At 46.3% G+C, this 24,947-nt stretch overlaps 1 protein-coding gene across 1 annotated transcript; it reads right to left on the reverse strand.

Annotated features, from left to right (window-relative positions):
• Window positions 1-492: 492 nt before the first annotated feature.
• STK26 (serine/threonine kinase 26) lies at window positions 493-23,781 on the reverse strand. Its single transcript, XM_088151776.1, has 12 exons — window positions 23,641-23,781; window positions 23,231-23,338; window positions 13,558-13,788; window positions 8,921-8,977; window positions 6,921-7,029; window positions 6,672-6,829; window positions 5,719-5,904; window positions 4,642-4,790; window positions 4,332-4,425; window positions 3,196-3,258; window positions 2,976-3,112; window positions 493-2,684 (listed from the first exon to the last, which is right to left on the reverse strand). The coding sequence occupies exons 2-12, from the start codon at window positions 23,270-23,272 to the stop codon at window positions 2,663-2,665; spliced, it is 1,248 nt and encodes a 415-aa protein (XP_088007902.1). The 5' UTR covers window positions 23,273-23,338; window positions 23,641-23,781; the 3' UTR covers window positions 493-2,662.
• Between the last annotated feature and the right edge of the window lie 1,166 nt (window positions 23,782-24,947).

Here is a 24,947-nt window from a genome sequence, read left to right on the forward strand (position 1 = left end):
CGGCTGGATTTCCAGCAAAGGGTCCGCGTGTTTGGGTCCTCAGCCCCCAAAAGCTGGTTTGGTACACTGGAACAAAGAGCTCAGAACCAGCCCAGCCAGGTTTATGTACCATGCATTATTTTAAATTCAATTTACATCCTCCCTTTTAACAGTGTTTCGGAGGCTGAGTCTTTTCTGCAAGTGCTTTCCTGAAGTTCCTTTAGTTTGAGCTATTCTTTAAAGGTGGCACTTGTCTTTAATCACCGAGGAGCAATTCTCCTTGCAGACCAAAAAAAAAGCCTTCTTCAACCTGGTGTCCTTTCGGATGCACTTGTCTTCACGTTCCATAATCCCCAGCCGGCACAGCAGATTAGGGATTATGGGAGTTGACATTCAACATCGCTCGAGGAGGACTGATGGAGACGGAAGGATTGTGAAAACGTCATTTGTCTCCTTGCTTGACCCTGTGGCTCGGGGGTTTCATAGGACACAATCACACGACGACCACAAAAAATTATAGAACTTAAATATTTATTTATTTTTTTTAAACCATTCGACTTTCTGCTGCCCCCTTCCTCAAAAGTGTGAAAGAAGCTTAATCTATAAACAGATTTACAGAACTAACAGACACCGGGAAGAAGGAGCGCTACGATTCTGGTTGGGTGATACGGTTATTTTGTAAAGCTTCAGATCAACTGTATTTACAACTTGTACGGCTTCTACATTTATAAAAATATTTTATTTAATCCATAACATTATTGTTTTCAAAAACTATGTCCAGACTTTCCCCCCCTCAGATATAAATTCTAATTGTGTTTCAGGTATATAGCAATGAAACAAGTTTTCTTTAAACAAACATTTCTTTAAAATTAAAACAAAGGAGTTAAAAGTTTTTTGTTTTTACAGTGTAGGCACCATTGAGAATAATTGCCCTTGGCATTTCTAACCACCATCTCTTGCCAGTGTCTTTATATCTTTTTTTCCTTAAAAAGAAAAGGATGCAATAGCAACTTTTAACCACCACAACAAAAAGATCATTGCTTGTTTGCGCTCTATTAACTCCTTTCTATATTTGGCTGATACATTTCAAATCCTTTAAAATGAATGTTGTGCAAAAACAAAAAAATGTGCAGATCTGAACTATAAAATTAAACATATCCAGACTTTTTATCAAAAATAAATTTACACCAACACTTCCACAACTAAAGACTGAAATACAATACACTTCAATAGCATAATATACATACTGGGTTGAAAAAGAAAAGAGAGATAATCTCATCTAAACAGTACCATAAATATATAGTTGAAAGCAAGTTTATAATTTCTTCTACCTTTTATGAAAAAAAATCACTCTGTACTGCACAGTACTATCTTTTTTGTGAAAGAATATCTATAACTCAATTATTTGCATATTAACTGGTAAATATATATTTAAAATACACTTTGGGATGGGGGGAATTAAACAACTGTTGATGCACTGTATGTAAAGTACTTTAAGAACGTAAGTCTATCGATATCTTACAAGGAAAAAAACATCGCACACGACACTGGTGTCACACACTTCAACCTGCGTGGGGATTAGTGATCCCATGCCCCAGACACAGGCCCGGCTATTCTTTTTCTCCGAGTCTGCTCAACAAGAGACAACTCAGCCAAATTGTGTCCGTTATTGCCAAAAAAAACCCAACCCTTCAACAGTATTGCTTTAAAATTTCTTACCATGATGAACGTTTCTTGGATGCAGGGGCATCCGGGTGGGGCGGGGGTCAAGTGAGTCGAGATGGCGGCGGCCTCCGTGGGACTGAAGCCCCACCCCTTTGTGTGCAATGCATGTTAAAAAAAAAAAAAGGAGTGGGCTTCAGAGACGCGGCCATGGCTGCCATCTTGGTGTTTTACACTCGCCCCTTCCCCCGGGGACGCTCCTGCTCTGCAAAGGAATACATACAAACTGTACACTGAGTTACAGGCCAACCTGCCAAGCTGCTGACGTATTGCTTCCAGACAGAGGTGATCCCAGGTAAAATACTGTACCAAATTTCAGAAGAGCGGACGCTGCGGCCAGTTTCTCACACTTACGCAGGCCTAAACAAAGACGGTGGTGCTCAAACTGGTGCGGTAGCGACATCCAACGGGCGAAGTGCTTTCACACATCTTCTTCTAAGAGCGACTGCGACCCTGGCCTTTCGGGACTTAGAAGACCTGCAACCGAGGCGGACGAGAAGACGGCCGGTCTTCTCCGAAAACAAACGCTCTTGAAACGCACACTGCGCGTGTATTTTCTATCAACTCAAGTAAAAAGGGGTGCGCGTCCACAGATTTGCGGATAACGCAGATCCCACCCATGGTGATTGGCAACTGATAGCTCCTGGTTACATCTAGAAGGAAACTGCACCTCTCTGTTTGTGTTTTGTTTCAGCTGGATTAAATAGGTGGAAACTGAAATAGTAAAAGTCGCTCTTTACAAAAAAAAAGAAAACAAAGTAAGTCCTGGAAATACAAAAAAAGGATGCATGCCATTTACAAAATAGTGGAGTTAAATCCTTTCAGATCCATGATCATCAAATATATTGCGATGATCCAAAAAGGCACGAGGAACTTAGGAAAACAAGCACTGCCAAGCCGAGAGTAGGATTTGGTGGGCTGTAAGCAGGTCCGTGCGGGCCAACGTCGCTGGGGACCTTTCTCAGGAGTCATTTGCAGAGAATCTGTGGGGACAGAAAGGTGCGGGGAGCAGATTCGGACAGTGCATCCCATCTGAGTGGTCTTCAGGAAATAACTGATCGGGATCTGGCACGCAACCGCTCCCCTCTCCCCGCCAGCGCTGCTTCACCTCAACTCTCCCCATCGCTTTCATTCTAGCTTCCCTTCCCACGCCTGTGCTGCTCCTTCCGCTACCTCTCCCGGATCTGTGCCTCAGACAGAAAGCAACGCGATTTTCAGACAGGAACCCTCTGCAATGGATGAGCCAAGTTCAGGGATGGAGCCCAAAGGCTTACTTCTGAAACTTCTCCATCAGCTTCTTCACCATCTTGTCCGTGATCCCAGGGCTGGCGGCTTCAGCCAAGTTGATGCTTTTCTCAAGTTCTTCAATCGCCTTCCTCCTGCCAACATTATTGGTGTCTTGCTGCTTCAGCTGAGCAGAAGGCAAAGAGAAGAGGGTGAGATTTCAGCTGCATCTGCACAGGCTCTGAAGGGTTAAGAGGTCAAGAGACTCACCTCTGCAAACACAGGATTGATTATCATAGTTAAACAGCCCAAGGTTTTCATGAGATCTTGGTCCTAGAAGTTAGAGAGTATATTTTCAGACAGATCCCTTCAAACACTCTGAAATCCCCAGGAAACGTAGCATCAAAACATCATAGTCAAGTCATGCCCAGCTGGCAATTCCAGTCCTCTTTCGGAAAGCAGTTAAGCCAGGACCGTTTCCATAAGCCTTTGGGGATGCTTTTGCCCGGAAATGGCTGCCAAAGTACCATCTTAGCTTGGCTATATTTTAATGAGCATCATGGCCTGGTTTTAAGGTTTTTAATGTTTCCTGACCTGGGGTATGAATAATCTGGAGATGGATAACTATGGCAGTACGCAAATAAACGGACATCAGAGGCTGATCCTTATTCTCTAATCTAATAAAATTCAAAGAAATATCCTTTATCACAGTCCCTTTTGAAGAAATAAAAGAAGTGGGAAAATGCCAGTATAAAGGCATCTGCAATTGCATGAACATTTTTTTTTCCAAGTATGATCATGACTATCCAGTTCCCATTATTCCAGGCAATGCCAATTTAGTCTGACCTTATCAATTGTTGCAAGTGGAGAATCCCCAAAACCAAACAATAAACACAGCAATTCAAATTAGGAAACCTCTGTGCAGTGGGTTTGCTTCCAACCCGCTGGTCTACCTCTGCCTTCCCCAACTGGTGACCTTTCAGATGTGCTGGACTACAGTTCCCCAAAGGGCTTGCTGACCAGGCTAGCTGGGAATTCCTAAAACTGCTGCGACAATCCAGAAGGCACCGAGTTGGAGGAGGTTAGCACATACAATTCTAATTCACGTCACCACAAAGAACAGCCTAAGAAACATAGGAGAGAGGAATTTCGAACAATTTCTTTATCTCAGCAGACAATTTTTCAGCATGATCCTGGAGATCTTAACCTTCATTCAGTCATTATTCTCAAAAATAATCCTCGTTTTTGTACAGGTGAAAGGGAAGACGCAATGGCTAATATGCCCATACAAGAAGATAGAACCCCCCCCCCCGGTTTACAAGCAAGGCTAACAAGGCAGAAATAAAGAAGAAGGGGCAACAGCCATGATCCCAAAGAGGTTATTAAGAGATGCTGGCCATACGTACTGTTCCATTCTGCACTTTCTTGGCATCTGGCTTCTTCCGAACTGTGGTAAAACTCCACTCAGGGTGAGAATTGTTCTCCTTGTTGCTAGACTCGCTAAGGGACAAGAGGGGAGAAATGGCAAAAAAAGAAAAGAAAAAAGATTAGAGAACTAGGCTAGGTGGGTTGGTTAACCTTTTACAAGAGCGCATCGGCCCTCCTGATCCAGACCCCGTGGGGCTAAAGCAGACATGGGTACCTAGGAGATGCCCCTGGGCCCTTCTGCACTCGCAGCCCCCTCCCCGCCATCCATCCGCACGAATCCAGACTCACGAATCTGAGCCGTCCGAGTCCGTTTCGTCACTGCTGTGTCCTTCAGCTTTCCACCTTTTAAACCTGTCGATCAGCTCCGTCAGGTAAGAGGTCTTCTTGGCGTTTTTCAGGATGAATTTGTGCTTTAGCAGCTCCTTGGCCGTGGGACGCTGGAAAAGGTACGAAGCGCCAGTTAATTCTCAAGCAGAATTCCAAAGCGCTGGGGATGACGGGGGCAGGATGTCGAAAGGACGGTCTTCTCCCGCTACGATCTGCTTATCAAGCTCTCATCTGCGTCCCCAACAACCACGGAAGGAAAGCCCGGGGGTGGGAAAAGGCCTTCTCCTGGAGAACAGCTCTCCAAAACCCATCCAAGACATATCATCCTGGGAAGCCTTCTAATGATTCATCTCCCTTGCTTTTACTGCTGCTGTTCTATTATTATTTTGTTTTTAATTCTGCAAAATAAACTGGCCTCAGCATCCCAATAACATGAAAAATAAACAGTTTATGCTGGCCACCATTCTGGAAGCTCAAATCACATCAGTTAAATCTTGGAACATTCTGAGACCTAAACAAGTGTACTGCTTGCACACTAGAGAGCAATGACCCCATCTTTTTCTGCCTGAACATTAACTTCCCCAAAAGCAACGAGTAAGACTAAACTCTTTAATGTTCTTTCGCTGGCATCCGCTGGGTCAACAGATGTTCTCTTGTGATCTGCAACAGCTGTCCACCTATATTAGGTTCTGAGTAGGAAGCGAGCTTAAATACAAATCCAACAATAGTCACCGCAAAACTTTTATTATATATTTCATCTAGAATCTGACTCAAAATTAAGCTTCAATCACCTCTGATTCGTTCTTTAGCATGCTCCAAGCATCCTGTGTGGTTTGAACCATCCTAGGCCAAGCCACACAACATCAAAATGCCTGAACTTATCCTGCTGCATTTGGGGCATGGAGAAGACCACCACATCCTTCAAAATCCCGCAAACACGATGAACAGCTCATGCCACATTCCACCCTCTTAGAAGGCACCCCCAAGATGAACCTCCCTCCAAAGCCAAGTGCCTGCAGTAGCTGGAAGCACACTCACAAACGTCGGGTCCTTGTTCAGACAGGCGTCAATAAACTCTTTGAAGGGCTTGCTGAAGTCTCCTGTGAGGGTGGGGGGGTTATTTTTGGGAATAAGAAAGAGGACTCGCATCGGATGCATGTCTGAGTTGGGAGGCTCCCCTTTGGCCAGTTCGATAGCAGTGATTCCAAGGGACCAGATATCCGCCTGCAGGAAAGGACAGAGAACCCAGCCAGCTATTTTGAACAAGGTCAAGGATTCCCACCTCACAAGCTGCAGGTTTTAAACTGAACTGAAAGGATGTGCCACGCAGGCCTGTGTGTGCTGTGGGACAATTCACGGCGAAATGCTCTTTCGAGTATCAGGTGCATCTTTAAACTCTGCTATGTACACACACCTTTCAGTTTTATCCCCTTGGCAGTCAGGCTTATGATCAACTGTGGAAGTGTTTGCTCTGGGGAAGAACAGACCAAGCTGATGGGTGTGATTAGGCTACGCGAAACAGAGATCAACAGGAACCCTGGAAAATGCACTATTGCAACTCTACTGTGAAGGAGGAGGAACGCCTGTCTCACTACCCAGCGAGAACTGCTCTGTGTTTAAGCCAGCAGAACATCCTCCTGATTATATATTGGATTGGGTTTTCTGGAGAAGAGCCACGAGTTCTTTATTTAAAAGCTTCAAGGCATGGATAGCAAAAAAACGTTAAGCCTCACTGAATCAGGAGATGGGACAGGCACCAAGGCTTCCTCGGCACTTGATAGAGTCACCCTGTTATTTGGCACACAGCTCCAATCCTGTCGACAGTCACTAGGGCTAGCAACCTCCTCTTAAGTCTTCAGAGACACAACAAGTATCGCTACAAAGTGAGTTAAGATTCTGCCCCTGGAGCCCCATGGCAGGATTACGGCTATAGACACCTTCCAACGTTCTTAGATAAAACGAACAACCCCTTCTGGGCCTAAGGGTCTTACTTTTGAGTCATAGGCTGACTGCTGGATGACTTCAGGGGCCATCCAGAATGGTGTGCCTACAAAAGTATTCCTCTTAATTTGAGTATCCGTCAGTTGCCCGGCAACTCCAAAATCTGCAAGCTTTACATCTCCTTGCTCAGACAACAACACGTTGGCAGCTGGTTGGGAAGAAAAAATAAGAAAACTTAATTAAACAACAGAAGAAACTTGCGTCTGAAGAAGTCTTCTTCCCTCACTATTTATACACACCTTTTATATCTCTGTGGATTTTCTTTTCTGAATGCAGATAGTCGAGACCTTTCAAGATCTCCTTTAGCATCGTAGCAATCTGGAACTCATCAAACGGGCCAGCACGGAGCTCAAGAGGGAATAATCACATTTTGTAAGCTTTAATGAAACCCTAAGCCCTGGCCTTAAAATGCATTCATACTGATTCTGACACTTTTTTTTTTAAACCTGTTTTGTTTTTTTAACTTTTGTTTTTTTAAAAAAAGATCTTAGGGCAATGAAAAGATTCCAAATAGGTGTTCCATTTCAGCAGAAAAATGCTGGATAACTATCTAGAAAGAAGGCTAGGCAATTATCGAAAATGGATCTGAGCATTGTGAACGTGCTTTTTTTCCCCCAAGTCTTCCTCTCACTTCATTACCAAGAAAATATCTGAACTTGTCAAGATCAGGGGAAGTGCCTATGTGTGGACAATTCAATGTACTACCCGCGTGCAATGTTTCTCACTAGCACAAAATACAGTCTTTTATCAAACCTCAAGGTGAGAATCTGTCACCCTCAAGCCACTCCTGCCTCCGTGGGCACTTCTCTTGGCAACAAACCCCATCAGAAGCGCCAGAGACAGAACAGAGGCTACGACAGAAATATTCTCGTTGTTCAGGGGGTTATTCTATGATGCCTGCCAGGTCCTGCCCGTTGAAGAAGTGATTCCCTGGTGGAGCAGGCAGAGTCTCTTCTGCTGTCTTGACATCAGTTCCTCTAGCCTAAGGAAGAGGCGCTCTGCTTTCCTGGACATCAGCTGAGAGCCACAAAAGGCAGAAGCTCGGGGCTGAACTGGGCTGCAGGCTGGAAGACCTGCACTGTCCGAGCTAAGCTACGCATAAGCAGATGCTGAAATTCTAAATGAGACAAAAGCAGGGTTCAAGCCATGCTAATAATATTTCAGGATCTCCTAAATGTAAATACTGTAGCAGTATTATCTTAGAGGAAAAGGGTGGGTCTCCCATAGAGGCCTGTGGTGAGGCTGGACTGGGGGGATAAGGGAACACTCTGCTTTTTTAGCCCCTCCTAAGCTGCAGCCATCATGAACGCCGTGTTTGTCATAAGCAATAAGCCCTTTCATGGTTCAAATTTACAGAAACCCAAAATGGAAAAGCCAGCTCAGTTTTAGCACTAAATATTAACTGTGCTTTCTTCTACAACATACTCTCCAGATCTCCTTCCAACAGAAACATCTGTGTGTGTTGAAAGCTGATTAAAAAAAAAAAAGTCCACCTTTTAGTTTATTAACTGCACTGGGTTGTTTTTCATAACAGCAAGGTTTCCTCTTCCTAAAAAGCCAAGTAACATATACTCTTTATTCTAATATCCCTTTATTTATAGGCCGAGCCTGAGGAACTGCAATCCTGTTTCTCTACAGTGAGACATAAAGGGACACACTGAAGCCACTGTGTCAACGGGAGGGTCCTGCAGAAAAGTCTGCGCTAATGGAAAACATGTTTGACTTGGACTAAGGAATTCCAGTCCCTGCCCAAGGACTGAGTCACCCGGGAACCTCAGTCAAAATTCACACCCTCTTGAGCCTCAGTTGCAAACAGATGCGACACTTCTTTGCTTCTTGCAAGCCGCGTACACTTATTACTGATGGATCTTTCTGATGTACTACAAATGTTAAACGATCTCTCCCTAAGGGTATCATAATCTGAAAAAAGTGACATAAAACTGTGGACAGTGATATGTTACTCTACCATTAATACAGCATCAAAAACATCAGGTGTTTCCAGAATCCGAACTTTGGAACGACATGCAAATGATCAGACGCACCTTTTAGTGCAACACACGCTTGGCAGGGACCTGCTTTACTCAGGCACTGATTATCTTTAGAGGACCTGAAATCGAAAGCATCTTTACTGAAAGGCTACAGAGAGTGCCTAGGCTGACTAGCAACTCGGGAATTATGAAATGGCACCGTCAATAAAAACGGAAAATCAACAAACTCATAAAGTAACTGGGATACTTACCAAATCCAGGGCCGATCCCCCACCTAAATATTCCATTATTATCCATAACTTTGTGCCCTAAAAGAGAATGCAGGTGAAGAATTAGCTTTTTCCTCCTGATTTCTCTGGATTTTACCATGAAGTCTGCAGACAAGCAAAACTCATATCTTATTTTTATTTATTTATTTATTAAATTTGTATGCCGCCCATCTCCCCCAATTGCGGTGGGGGGGACCAGGGAAAGTGGAAAAGGGGGTAGGAGCAGTGTGGAATTTGGGGACTTATAGTCCTAACTCATCTGGAACTAGCACTAAGTTGGTGAAGGATGGAACAAAAGATCCACCATGACCACAGAAAGAACAAACTGTGGAGTCCTTGGTGCTCTCTGAGCTCAGGGGTTGGCTTGCAGACGCTTCATTACCCAACTAGGTAACATCTTCAGCGCAAGGGAGGGTGGGGTTTGCTCCCTGTTTATATGCAGTAGCTTGCCCTGCCAGTGTGGGTGGGGTGTGGTTTTCTCCTTGGTAGTTCCTTGATTAGGGACTATTCAAGTACCCCTGACTGGAGACTAATCAAGGTAGTTCCTTGATTAGGGACTACCTACCCTAATCAAGGAACTACCAAGGAGAAAAGCGCACCCCACCCACACTGGCAGGGCAAGCTACTGCATATAAACAGGGAGCAAACCCCACCCTCCCTCCACCGATGATGTTACCTAGTCGGGTAATGAAACGTCTGCAAGCCAACCACCGAGCTCAGAGGAGCACCAAGGACACCACAGTTCAACCCTGAGCTACAGATATTCTCTTCTACTGAAAGAACAAACTGTTCCTCCATGAAGACACTTCTTCCATGTCATACACACAAACGCTTGTCAGCTAAAGGCCAGGGTCACAAATTCAGACTGCTAGGACACACACGTGCTGTAAGTTTAAGGGATGGTGGAATGCGTGCCTGTGGCAACATGACCTAAAGATGAGCAGTGGCGGATGCCACAGCTCTCTTTCCCAAAGGTACAGACCGCCATAACCACAAAAGCATAATCAACAATTCACTTATTGGGCTACGGAACTCCCCCCCCCAATTCATTTCCTATATAAACTCCAATGCATCCCATTATATGACCTGTGCCAGGATCAAACTGTCATAATGCCATTCATCATACTTCCTAAATAAGAAACCTATGATTTCCAAGCAGGTTAAACCAGTCCTGTTTTCAATGCATAAAAAAGAAATTAATTCCACTGGAATCTGAGTAAGTGAATTACTGGTTTTTAACACGCATTCTAGTAAAATTTTCTGACATCAGGATGTTAATTTGCTTCATAGCGTTGACTAACTATTCTCAGTTTGTGATAGCTTCATGAAATGCAATTTCCTAAAGCATTGTTCAACACTCTGGGAAAGCAAACAAGCCTTTTTTGAAAACAATTTTAAAGAATAGCTGAAAAAAGTTAAATTTGAAAAGGCTATAACCCACAGTTCAGGCAGCAAGTAAAAGAAATACAGTGGTACCTCTAGTTACGAGCACCCCTCCTTACGAATTTTTCAAGATACGACCAGCTCCGGCCCCAAAAATTTACCTCTACTTGTGAACTCCGCCTCTACTTACGAACCGGATCCGCGGCCATTTTCCCTGCTGCCACGCGGTCACGGCTTCCTGTGGGCGAGATCGCGGTAGCAAGGAAACGTACGGTGAGGCTTGTGGTGTGTTTTGTGGAGTTTGGAAGGTTTTTGTGGTGTTTGGAAGGTTTTTGAGGTTTAAAAATAAAATGCATATGTTTCAGAACTGTTTAGCCGTATTTACATTGAACCTTATGGGGAAATTTGCCTCGTGGTGCGACCAAATTCGGAGGGCAGAACGGATTAACCGTATTTACATTGAACCTTATGGGAAACTTTACCTCGACTTGAGACCAACTCGAGTTGCAACCAGAGTCACGGAACGGATTAAGTTCGTAACTAGAGGTACCACTGTAATATGTAGTTAGCCTAATTTAGTTAGTTTGTTGGCTGTTTGTACTTTGCTTATGTAGAATCTTTGCAGACATGCCCTATAATTACAGCAAGGTGATAAGGTTACTGGAATAATATTTACTCTTTGACTAGTATAAAAGTTATTACATTACAAAGCAGCTGATGGGTGAGGGCTGACATATTATGACACCTTTGCTGCAAATTATTTTCCCTACCAAAGCAGCTGTTGACTCAAAGTCAAGAATATCTTGCAAGCAAAGTTCTTCTCTATGACTTGAGATCTTCACAGACAATAAGATGGAAAAGCTGGGATTTTTAAAGAAATGCTTTAGGCTGTCCTAGATCCATCGCCGCTGTGGATACTCAAGAGGGCAGAGGCTACAAGGGCAGGTGCTATTAGTTTGAGGTGCTCTGCTGATTGAAACTCAACCTGCCCAAAAGAAGCTCATTTGGACTCCAGCATCCAAACATTGCTATCACTAGACTGCGCTCTGGGTGGAGGCTGTTTCTGAAGACAGTCAACTGACCAATGAGTGGTAGCTATCAGATTTCCTCTCCTGCTCCAAAATTAGAGGATATCATTCCAATCTTCTATCAATTCTTTTAACAGTCTGCTCCTGTTTCTGGGCTCACAATCTTGCCAACGGCCCTTAAAAGCTCCCAGATTGTCTCTGGCCAAGAATTAAGACCAGCACCCAAGGCTTGCTCCTGGTACAACCTGGGGAGATCCAGGGACTTCTTTTCTGGAATGGCACTACTTTGAAACTGCCTGCCAGCTAAAATAGGGATGGGCTCCTCTTTGGGCCATTTCATCAAAACTGAAGATCTTTTTATTTTCATGTTAGTTTTGCTACTCCGCTTTTATTCTTACTACTCCTTGGTTGTTGTTAATGCTTTAAATACCAGTTACATGTTCTTTGCTACCACTTTTAGAAAGTGGTAGCTATTTGTAGTGGAACATTTTACTGGTTATATTGTATGATTGTATAATTATACTAAGTGTTTTTAGAAGAACCACATGAAGTATGTCCACAATAATTTATGAACCAATTTTTGAGTTCTCTGACACATGATGAACCAGCTTGAAGGAAAAAATTTGTGTACATTTCAGAAAGTTGCTCTGTGACTACTGGTTATTTATAGTAAGAAGGTATTTTCATCTTTTCAAACAATGCCACGATCACAAGAGTTTCACCACTCAAGATATTTACATCAGCAGCCAACCATGATATTTATAGCTGTGAGCTTATCAGCTTCCCACTTTCCATTTACAGATGAAGAAATCTGCATATCACAAAAGGTGACTTATGCCTTAAGCTAAAAATCAGTCCAACATCTGGGTGAACAACCCACAGCCCATCTATGGGGGCTGATACCCTTCCCCTAGTCAAGAGCTGCCATTCAAGTGCTAGAAGGAGCAGAGGCCGCTGGGTGCAAGAACCTGTATGGTCCCACCAGACACCAATCTATGAGCTTCCTGAGGCTGAAAAGGCTACCCCCCCCTCCTGCCAGATTAATAGAAAGGTCCACCCTTCCTTTGTACCGCTTGCTCCCTGCAGCCAACGAGCGAAGCCAAATGGAAGATTTGGGGGAACTTCTGATCAGGAGTCCCATCTATGGATGAGTTTTAACCTGACGGCATTTCCTGAACACAGACCAAAAATCTGGGCACTGCAGAATGAGGCATGAAGTGGTGGATCTAAGGCCAGCTCCTGAACAGAGTATACTTTGTTGGAAGATTACACATTGCGTTTACCCTCTACGGGCTTGTTCCAGTGGTTGGAAATTAAGATGTCAGGTATTTGCTACTTTTAGCACCTTCCACAAAGCTCATCTGTGCTAGTAAGTAAAACTTGTAATAAACATTCATTCTATTGCACGGCTGTGGTTACACAGATACCTTTGGTTGGTACAGTGTGATTTAGAAAGCCCTACACAGGAAAATGCTATGTTTTTCCAATGTCTCAGAGAATTTGCCAGTATAAACTGTAACTGGGTGTGTATCATTTGCACCTTGGCATCCAGCAAGATGCTTTGCTGACTGTACAGGCCAAGAACGTATAATACAGGCAGAACAGAGGACACACTTAGTCTTTGGGGGAGGAGAGATGGGTTAGTTTATGGTTTATTCAAAAACCTGTACCTATGAATAAGGTTTGTTAGTCAAAAAAGGTGTTGCAAGACTCCCCCTCCTGATTTTTTGCCATCACAATCTTGAATCCATAGCAGAAATCAGTTGCAATTCTGGTTATGCTTTGTGGATTATGACACAACTTAGGCATTAAAAGAAAAACTCTTTATATTGCAACTCCTGTGGAAGGTTTGGGACTGTGACAGTCTACACTAGGAGTTCATACGTAAACTGTTCCGTACAGGGAAGAGCTGATTTTTGATGGATTGCATCTGAACTGAACGTGCATGTTTAGTCCACATCTGGAATAAAATAGGGTGTTTGTTCCAGATGTGTACAGAAAAAGTTTGCCGCCACCCCCCTGGGTTAGAGGGTGAAGTATCTGTGCTCACCCCAAAACATGATCAAGAACAGGTAAATGCTACCACTGGTTTCCATAACACATGTGGCTCCACGTGCTCCTGGAGACATCAATTTTGCCCCTCCCTCGCAAAATCATCCGTCCAGATGGCCTTTGTCCCAAGGAGCACAGAGCAAAGGTCCATGTTACCTTCAAATAGGAGCCATAATATTTGGTGACATAAGGACTGTCGCACTGGCTGAGAACCGTGATCTCCTGCTGGATGTCTTCAATTTCATCCTCAGCTTCCTCAAGGTCGATGATTTTAATAGCAACCACGTGCTGCGTTCGGTTATCGATACCTTTAAAGACTTCCCCGAAGGAGCCCTTCCCAATGCGCTCCAGTTTGGTGAAAAGCTCCTCAGGATCTGCTCTGTGATTCTGAAAAGAGTCAAGAGGAGGCACAAACACAGCATTTAAAGACACCCCTCCGACTGGCAAGCCAGGTTAAAGACGCCAGGGTCACCATTTCAATTGTGATGCCAATAACAACAGAAATAAGAGGGCTTCTTCTTGAAATTCTTCAGGGAAGACATTCCAAACCCTTGGACATAATTTGTATCCAAGTGTGCAGTTGCACATTTTTCAACATTTGCACTTTTATTATATTCATTAGAAGTTTGGAACATAGACACACGCCTTACGATGGAGGACAAAGTATAAGACTTCCAGAGTGGCAAGAAACGTTTTCAGTTTCTCTTTCTGAGTGTCAGCACACAAATTCCTCTCTTAATTGGTTCTCTCTAATTAGCCACAGAGGTGGTTGGAATATCTGGATCCCCGACATGGCACCTAGGGCGCCTACTGCCTGCAGACTTCCTTGACTCCTACTGCAATTCTGGTTCCACCTGGCTTTTTAACATTTAGAAAGTATATTTAAACTAACTGAAGGTGAAGTTGGCCAACGGCAAAGCAAAGCACCAGCCTTGGCCATCATGTTCATTTCCAAGAATCCCTCAAAATAAAAATGGTGGGTGGTGGCAACTAAGACTCGCTTGCCCAGGAAAAGGATAAAAGAAAGGAAGGGCGGGGGGAGTCTTTTATGTGAGAGGGGAGAGCAGGTAGCTTCCTGGTACTATACAAATGGAATACTTCTCTGTGGCAGCCGCTAGACCAGAAATCAGAAATCCAGAGACCATGTCACACCATCAGAGAGTTTCAGCGGACCCCCTCACACACACTTTGAATTAATTAATGGCTTAAAGCAGTGTTTTTCAAACTTGGCGACTTTAAGAAGTGTGAACTTCAACTCCCAGAATTCCCCAGCCAGCATGGGTTGAAAGGAAAGGAGCCGTTGGAGAAGACCAAAAAGCCTCATCAGTATTCCAGAAAAGCAGAAGGCAAAGGAACTCTTCAGATGGTCACTGAAGCCATAATGTACCATGAACTATGTGCGCGTGATCTCTGTCTACACACCCAAGCATGTATTAAAATTCTGTCTTAGAATTCTAAATAGATGACTACAAAGAAGAAGCACACAGCTGCACAACATGCTGATGGAAGATGACCCTCTGTGCCCTTCTACAGAAGAAAAGGGCAGAGCAACCAGCTTGGCCAAAGGGATCTTGACACAGACCTTCAGGTCACAGTTCTAGGGCTAATGTGCTGGAGGAACAGTCACATATGCTTAAGGTCATGTTCCAAGTCATGGAAAAGGACCACTAGGATAAAAGATCATGACAGCCACCCAGACAGCCCAGGTGAATTCAGGGGCTGCTACTGTTAGTCAAACCTACCCCCAGTGAGATTCAGTTGCCATTTGAGTCTAAGATACAAGCTGGGGACCATGAGGGTGGTAGTCTATCTAGAAGGCCTCAGGTTGAGGAATGGGGCTCTGCTGATGGCACTGCAGTGTCTGCAGAAGATAGGCCTTGATGTCCTGCAGCTCAGGGCTTCCACAAAGCCTCAGGAATCTCGGCCCTGCTGAAAAGAGCCTCTTCCTGGAACATGTTCTAAATTGTCCTTTTCAAGTATAAGCAGCCACGGTTGTGCAACGTTTCCCGCTTGCCTAATTGTTTCTCTGTAGAACCAGCTGATAATTACACAGACGGCCTTCCTTTCATGCTGGAAAAGCTCAATATCCTCATGGAATTTTCCATTTCTACATGTTCAGCTCTCGCTCAGCACAATTGGACAAGGCTACCCAGCATACACAAAGACGCTATTGCAAGAATATCAAGATGTTCTTACAAATCACCTCAAACATTTGAAAAACAAGCACATTCCTTCAAGCCACCACTACTCTTTTTTTTTTTTCTTCTGAAGTAAGTAAAGAGGTGTCAATACTCATGGTTCCAGACATTTGGAAATCGGGCAGGGTTTTCCAGAACTTGATGTATTTTTAGAACACTGCCACTGAAAATCCTGTTTAAAAGAGCAATAGCAGCTGTATGCAAAGATCACTTCAGTTGAAAGAAACATGGAAATGTAACCACATTAGCTAATCCAGCATTCAGCACAGACTGGATCCCGGAACCCTTTACAGCCCAAATTTGCATTCGTATAGTTCTCCCAATGCACTCTGGGGTCCGAGAAACCAGTCAAAATGAGCGAGAAAGCAAGATGAAGGATGATACTCTCGCTACACAACAACCAGTACGGTGGGAATTCTAGTTTGGGATTCCCCCCAGTCTCTAGTCTGTCTGTGGCATGCCCACATTCTCTCCTGAAGAGCTCTGCTTGCTCACAGCTCCTCCAGAAGTTCCACAACACACGTTCCTGGGTATACAAAGAGCCCTTTGTGCTCCAAGGAGGACCTACATCAGAGACATGAGCTGAAGAGGTTAGTCAAACAATAGTCCCTGCCCCCAAACAATGAGCAGGCAAGGAAGGTGTATCATTACTACAACTGTGAGGAATTTAAGTGTGGCATGAGGTGACACGCAACAAGGAAATGACTTCCTGTCCCCTGTACACATTTGCCATTTTACTTTCATTGCTTGTGTTGGAAGTGCATGGAATTCTAAATGCACTTTCCAAGCTTTTTCCCGTTTAGAACGGCTCAGCGACTTCTCTCGTAGACGGTTCGAAGCTGAGATTTCCCCAAGCGCCGATGCAGTTTGGCCTTTGTTTCCATTCGGGCGGGTATCTAGCAGCTACCCAGCACCAAGGGAGGAGTCTGCTTGGGCCAACCATGCAACTTTGCAAATCCAGTAACATCTCTCCAAAGACACTGGAGAGAGGAGGGACAGCGATCAGCCAGGGTGAACGGTCCAAGCGACTGCCAGCAACACCGAGGCCAGGCTGATCACCACAGTCAAGATGGATCCTCTTCACGGGGACAGAGAAGAAAACATGGGAGAGAACTTCCATCATACTGGCAGGAGATGATGGCCTTGCCTTCTTTCAAGGGAGGAAGGTCCTTCCTCAGATCATCGGTGTTTGTGAAACATTAAAAGTATGTTTGTAGGTAGGCCCCCATAATTGCTTGGCACTGATGGGGTGGCTGGGTTCTTATCCCTCCTTGGCAAAACACAACTCCTGTCTTCCCCTACCACGCTACGCCCAAATCCCATGATGTCCAAATGTGATGGTCTGGTTCAGGCAATGGATGGATTACCCCAATAGGATGAATCAGTAATTACCCAACCCTGGGTCAGTCTTCTTTAGCGTACTGTGTGAACCAGCTCTTGAATTTCAATGCCCACGAACCATCTGAGTCACTTATGAAATCTCCAGGATTAACTAGATCATTTATCTTTTGCTGTAGCCCTGCACAAGCTGACTGAACAGCTTCACTAAGTCGCATCAACTTGTTAAAAGCTCTCGCGTTTAAAAAAGCAGAAGTCTAACGTGCACATAAACTCCTCCTCTGGCCCTCAAAAACAGGAGGATTGTTAGCTGTAACTGCGCAGCCTACGCAAAATTAATTTGGGCTCTGAAATTGAACATGCTAACAAGCCTCAGGATTACATATCCATCCATCAAGACTAGCATCAGACTGGCTGCTTCAGAGGCCAAACTGGAACATAAAGCGGCTTTTCAGAGTGGGTTGTCTGAGCTTCAAGTCAAGAACAAGGCTTTATGTTTTCCAAGCTCTCTCTTTTGTGAAGACGCACTTTCATCAACAGTGTTTGATCCTCCCTGTTATAAATGCAAAATAATCTGGAACTCAAGAGGAAAAGTGCTTCTTTTCCTAACAAAGCTTGATCAAGATAACAACAAAGCAAGAACAACAAGAAGAATCTTGCTCTTATAAAATGTACAGCAAATCATTGCCCTTCATTAAAACAGGGCCCAGAGACTGCAAGCTTAAATAAATATGGATTTCTCACCCGGTGAGGATTTTTCAGGAACTGTTAAGACACTATTTTGCTTTCCACTGTTAATGGATTTTAGTGGGAAGCAGTTCTAAGCATTTTTGTTAGATTTTAGCATGAGCGCTCATTTGAGAGAGAACAGGGAACATCCAAACAAGTATTTTCTCTGATTTTACCACTTATAAGATAAATAGGATCGTCAGCATTATTTCTGCTACTTTTCAAGTCTATAAAAATGGAGAGAGAGACGCTGAAAGCAGCAATCCTTATTTCATTTAAAATCGTCTTCATTCAATTTATTTATATGTTTGTAAACTGCCATAAGGACTCCACAAGATTTAGGAGTCATAACTAAGCAATAATTTCCAATATTATTTAATTACACTAATACTCATGGTAATGCCGACACATTACTTAAAAAAACATCCACATAAAGTGTAACTTTTAAAAATGGTTCCCAAAGGGGTATGCATGTGACCAGGCCATTCAATTTCTTAATAACTACTGTAGAACACAGTTTGAAAATGGCTTTTAAAATAGTACTCTGCCAAACTATTATTTAATGACAAGATCCACCGTTGAATTCCAACTGGCCAAAATGGGAGTGGGGTGTGGTGGATTTAATTTGTTGGCTAATTTAAACTCCAGTCAAACTTGAAGAACCAACCGAGCCGTGAATTCTACCCCAGAATTGTTTTTACAAATGACAGAATTGCTGGTCAGATTCCAAGTTTTTCCACAGGGTGCCAGCGACATCAGGATCTGAACTAGAGTGTTATTGCTAAAGAGTAAAGACTGTTCCCCTAGCTTCACCCCAGGAAAAGGAGCTAGAGAGTCTTATCCCACCAGAATGCCCACTAAGATGTGTGGAACTGTGGTTGCAGAATTTGGTCCCCAGGATGGCCAATGATGAGCATTCGAAGGGCAGAAGGCTTTGTATCTAAAGGTGCCCAGATCTGGTCACCCAATATCAGGTCCACCCAGCTCTTATTTTCTGGAGCTGCACACTCTCGACACCCTCCCTCTTCAAATGGGAAGGTCCACTCTTATCTGTCAAGAAGGGATCAATAAGGCTGCAAGTTCTGGATCTCTTCCCTGCTGCCAATTCGAGAAAGAAATCCTGAGCACTGGGCTCTTGATAAGATCTAGCAAAATTCTGTTGGTATTCGGAAGGCAGGTAACGCTGATGCGACCCTCTCTTGTTCATTGGAACTACCTGGAATGTCAACAGTGGAGGCCACTTCTCAATACAACTAATGATCTCCGCGAACAGAAAATAGGAATATGTTCAATCAACGCATGAAAGAAATGAAACAACTTGTTTTGTGATCATTTCCGCTTCAAGGTACACGGTACAGACTGAAAGTCCAAATGTCTGCACAGCCACATTTTTCCCACAGGGCCAACTTCCATGAAACTATTAAAGGACACTGAACTGCAGATCAGTTTACACTTCCGGCAAACAAGCTATACGGACTTCAACACCATCCAGAACCAAGTAACAGGATAACCGAACAGGCTTCAATAATGGTAATAATTAGAAGTGGGCAAATCCCTTCCCGTCTTTTAATCATATAATGCTCCCTTTCTTTATCGGGAGTGTGGAGGAAGCAAGATGGCATGAGGAGCAATTTAAGTACTTGGAAGAAACATTTGTTGATATCATCCACTTTCCTTTTAAAAATAATCCAATCTAATATAAATTAAGGATCTAACAGCAACGAAAAAGAGATGTCTTATTAATAGTATTTTTATTATATTAATAGTATGGCAGAGTACTTTAAGGGAACCCACAAAGTTATTCCAGGAATTCAGAAGAGCCCAAGAATAAAAATAATTCAAAAAGGGAAAAGACTTTGGGGAAAACAGAAAACCGGATTTTTAAAATCTGAACATCAAAGGGGTTCTTTGAACTCGCTGATATTTACTCACTGGCTAGTCCAGGAGGTAAACCAAGGAAAATGGGGTACTTTTTTCCCTTTTACACACTCTTTTTTCAAGACGCTATTCTGCCACAATCTTTTAAGCTAATAGAACTTGTAATGGACTGTTAATTTTCCTATACATTAAAAAATTATTTGAGTTACATATATTATTAGAGATATATATGCAGTGCATTTTGGGAGGGAGATAAGTTTCAGAAGAAAAATGTGGTCGGCTGAAAAGTACTCCCTGATCAAGTAACTTTGCCTGTGTCAAGTTCCCATATTCCTCAGCATACGTTTTAAGATTACAAAAACGTAGTTAAATTGAGCTACCTGGCTAACGTTGAATACTGCACACTTTGAACAGAGATTATATAGCACCAATATAAGATGAACTGAGACCCAGAAGAGCTCATAATCAAGACACATTAAAGTTAGATTCCATCTATGTTTAGAAGACTGTTTCAACCATTGGTGAGAAGTCACATCACATATTATTCCAGTGTTTTTCAAACACTGTGTTATTCCTAGAAAGGTACTTAGTTCTGGTGAGGGGGGAACGTGGTGGAGAAATATCATGGCCACCCAATAATCCTTATTTATAATTAAAAGGGGCTGTATAATTACTGTCTACATACCAGAAAGCCCTACATCATTCTCCATTTCTCCTACATTGATAAACCAAGGTTTGCAACTTGGTGCACTCCAGACACTTTGGACATGTTTCAAATTACATCAGCTCAGCCAACTGGAACCGTAGAACTGGGGCAGAAGCAGCCCAAAACATCTGCAGGGCACCAGGTAGGTTATCCTTGGGGGAGAGGTGGGGTGTTGAAGGCAAAGCTAAGCTGTGCAAAACTCAACATATACAACCAGGATTAACCCTAATAATATGGGTGGAGGAGCAGGGACCAACCTGCCCCAACTTGAACCAACCAGTCTGCAAGTTAAAACATGGATATAAATATAGCCATGAGATAAACAACAGCTTGCTCCCTGAAGGATCACTGTGCCCCTTAGAACTGAAGGCTTTAATGTTCAACAGAAAGCAGCAACAAAAACGTCTGTTTCCACAGCTAGTTCCCTGCATTTGTCCCAGACTTTCCTGATGCCTCTCACATCAAAGATCGCTTGAAAAGTTCTTGAGTGCTTGACGTTCATGGAATCTGAGCAGACCTGTGCATTCAACACAATCGCTTATAATCAGCAGCTTCAAAGGCACTAATTCTTAGCAGAGAAAAACTAACAGGCCTTTTCTCAGTGTTTGGCTTTTATGGCATGCTGCTTTGAACAAACAGAGCACTGAACAGATCTGCACTTCCTGGAAGCACTGCAATTATAAATTTGCGGCAAGCGCACAGTAGCAAGGAACATGGGTGAAGATACTATAAGGCATCGACAACATTGATTAAATATACTGTGGCTAATAGGGAAGAGCTATCCCATTCACTAGGAAGGCAGGGAGCTTAATTTTGTATACTGTGTCTTCTAAAATACTGGAAATAATATCCTTTTCAAAACATTAGGCTTGTGAAAACAGGAGACCCAAACCAAGATTGTAAATCTCAGCTGGCAAGTTGCTACCTTAAGGTTCACACCTATTCTCAGTAGATATTTGATTGATTCACATGAAATACCAAAACATCCACTTCCTGATTCCTTCCCTTCAAAAGAGGGATCCTGAAACGTACACGAATTCCCGGGAAGAGTCCAGGGCATATCACCCAGTGATCTCTCTATCAATCAAGGAAGCGGCCTTGCAAACAACAACGTGGGTTTGTTAAGCACAGATCTTGACAGCCTAACTGAATCTTGATTTGGTAAGTGCCGTAGTAGATTGTGCCACAATTGCCTTAGTCACGAGGTATCTTCATCTGAGCAAAACCTTTGACCACACCATTGTGGTAATCAAACTAGATAAGCGTGGGCTGGATGGCATGACGATTAAGTGGACAGAAAGCTAGCTCAAAAAACATACTCAAAGAGTATCCTTCATTAATGGTTCCTCATCAAACTGGAGGGTGGTACCACGTAGAATATCAGAAGGTTAAGTCCTGGGCTGTGTACATTTTAGGTGGAGGGAGAATGCTTATCATATTTCCAGATAACACAAAATTGAGGGCTATAACTAATATCTGAGACAACAGCAATACAATTCAGAATGATCTTAATAGAGTAGAGAAATGGGCTGAAAATACCAAGATGAAATTTAACAAAGACAATGTTCCAAGTTAGGAAACTGAAAATCAAATGCGCAGGTAGAGAACAAGGGACACCATGCTAGACAATATTTGTGAAGAATGTCTAGGAATAGGGGTAGATTACAAACCAAGTATGAGGAAGTAATGTGGTGTGGCTGCAAAAAAGGCAAATGGAATTTCAGACTGCATCAACAGAAGAATAGTTTTCAAAACACAGGAAGTCACCCTTTACGCTGCATTAATCAGACTCCATGTTGATGTTCAGTTTTCAGCAACACGCACATTGCACATTAAGGATTCAAACTGGAATAGGTTCAGAACAGGATAAAGAGAACGACCAGGGAAGTGGAAAATAAGGCAGAATGAAGGCCCTGGCGATGTTTAACTTGGGGAAGAGAAGATCAAAGAGGGTTTTAACAGCAGCCATCAGGGTGTCACAAAGAACATCAAAGCCTGTTCTCCATCACCCCAGAATGCAGGACCCGGAATAAGGCCTTAAGGGACAGGCAAGCAGATTCCAAGGGAATATTCCGAAAAGATCACAGGCTCCAGCAGAAGCAGGCCAGCCATCCGTCCGGATGGTTTCCTTTGCACTTCTGCGCAGAGCAGGTCCTTGGCCTTGAGGGCTTCAGCAGAGCCCTCCACCACCACAGCCTTCTGGACCTCGCTGGAACAAAAGCCGCCTGGTTTGGCAAGTAGCAAATGATGGTTTACTGGATGAGGAAGCGAGCTGGAGCACAAAGGCTGGGTGGGTGCGTGTGCGTGTGCGTGTGCGCAGAGAAGAAGGAAGAGGAGAGAAAGTGTGACTTGAGCCTCATCATGATATACCCCGTTTGCGAAGACTCCCTGGCCTGGACGGGCCCAGATGGGCTGCGGCGGAGATCCTTGTCCCCTGCTTATTACAAGCAGTGCTTAGCTCAACTGTGCCTCGCGGAGAGTCCTGCGGATGAAGGCTGCAGAAAAGGCTTCCGAGCAGGCTAGCAGAGACGCTGTTCCTGGGCTGCGGGCAGAGCCGAGCAGGCTGAGACCCCCTCCGCCGGGCATCTGCTCCTGCCTACAACCGCCCCGGCAGAAGCAGCAGCGGGATTTAAGCCGCCAGAACGAGACCGAGGCGCGATGGGGCTGATCCCAGAGCCCCGCTCCGCGAGGAGCTCCGCAGGAGACCGAGCCTGACTTGCCCCGGAGAGACGCCGGACTCCGGGCGGCGTTGCGGCTCTCGGGGACTTCCGTGAAGGCTCCGGGGCCCCTCGCTCCCGGCGCCCGGAGGAAAGCGAGGACCCCCGGAGGGCTCGCGGCCTCGGGGCGGCCGGAGCCGGGAAAGAGAGCGCGCCCGCGGGGCTCCCGCCGCCGCCGCCCCGCGCCCCAGGCAGCGCCGGCCCGAGGGGCGCCCCGGCCCCGCCCGCCCGCCCGCGCGCACCCACCCACCCCGCCCGCTCACCTGCATGCCGGGCACCTGCACGGCCACCGGCGAGTGGGCCATGGCGCGGCCCCGACGAGGAGGAGAAGGAGGAGGAGGAGGAGGAAGGCGGCCTCAGCTGCGACGGGCCTGCGGGGAGGCGGCGGGAGAAGCAGGCTGGGGGGGCTCCGGAGACGCCCGCCCGCCCCCCGCCCGGACCCGCCCCGCCCCGGCCCGCCCCGCGACTCCAGAGCCCATCCTCCCCGCCCCGCCGGCCCGCCGCCCCCCGCGTCCCGGCGGGGCCGCGGCCGCGAGGGAGGCGGCGGCCCCGCCCGGCCCGGCCCGGCCCGCCTCCGCGGGCGGCGGGCCGCGAGGGGCGCGGCGGCCGGTACCCCCGCCGTCCTCGGGGGCGCCGCCGGCCCGCCGCCCCGGCCCGCGCCGCTCGCGCTCACCTTTCCGCCGCGCAGGGGAGCCGGCGCCCGCCGAACTACAGCCCCCAGCGGCCCCGCGCGCGGGCCGGCCGCCGCCGCCGCAGGGGCTGCCGGGAGTTGTGGTGCGCGCCGAGCGAGCGGGCGGGCGGCGCTTGCGGAGAGGGACGCGGCGGCGGGGGCTTTGCGCGCCCGCCCGCCCTCTCCCGGGGCGCCCCTCCTTGGCGTGCTCAGACTCGAGCAAGGCGGCCCGGCGCGGCCCCTTTCCTCCTCCTGAGCAAACGGGGGGGCGGTCGAGGCTCTGCTCCTCCCCGCCGCGCTCGGTCCGCCCCTGCTGGGCGCCCGCTCCGTGCCACCTGCGGCGCTGGGCGCCGGGGAGGGGCGCGCCTTCCTCCCCTCCCCTCCCCCTCCCCTCCCCCTCCCCCTCCCCCTCCCCCCCGTTTCCGAGAAAGGGCAGAAAGGCGGCCGGTGCCCGTCGGAAGCCCCGTGCGAGGCGGCGCTCCGTCCGCCTTCGCCGCCTCGTTCTGGGAAGACGAGCCGGTCGGAAACCCGAGTCGCGGCGTCGTTGGGGCCGCGGCGCCCGCTGCCCCCGACGCCTCCGTGGGACGGGAGGCCCTGCCGGGGGCCGCCAGGGGGGAGGCGGTGCAGCTCGGCCTCTGAGGCGGTCGGGGGCGCTCATCCGCAGCCCCGCGGCCCACCGGGTTCGCCCGGCAAGGCCACGGGGGCCTGCGGATTGAAGTCGTTGAGGAGGGTGGGCTGCGCCACCCCGCAAGCTCTGTCCGGGGGCTCCAACCCTAATGCTGGCCTCGGCGAGGTTTTCATGAGGAAGGGGGTGACTTGAGCAGCGTGGCCAGCGGTGAAGAAGCTCAGATGCTGGCCGGGAGGTCGAGTGCCGCACTTCCCGCTTCTTTCGAAAATAACCCCCCCCAAAAAACTCCCTTAAATGAACTTCAGCCGATGCGGGAATGGTGCCATGTTGGTGAAAGTCTTGAGAGACAAAGACACTCCTAGGCGTGAGTGACTCTTGAGAAGGGCCTCAGGAGAGCAGGCCCTACTCTGGGCGGCGAGTCTGAGAACTGGGTCCCCGTGATGCCGCCACCGCCGCCTCAGCCTTCTAAGTCCTCCTCAGTACCCTGGGGCCAAAGGGGCATTTTCCCCCTTCCTCTGACCCCATTCAAGGGAGCCCCAAGGTGCATAAAATCCTCTCTGCTCCGCCACCCATTTCCTTGGAGAGGACTGGCAATGAATGGGAAGAGAAGCAGGGGTGGAATTGACGATGGGGGTGGCCAATTTTATGCCAGCAGGGATGGATGGATGGATGGATGGATGGA

Source organism: Python bivittatus, unplaced genomic scaffold (genome assembly GCF_059951505.1).
Source record: "Python bivittatus isolate LINGU-HERP-01145 unplaced genomic scaffold, Pbiv_v1 ctg000670_np1212, whole genome shotgun sequence".
NCBI lineage: Eukaryota > Metazoa > Chordata > Lepidosauria > Squamata > Pythonidae > Python > Python bivittatus.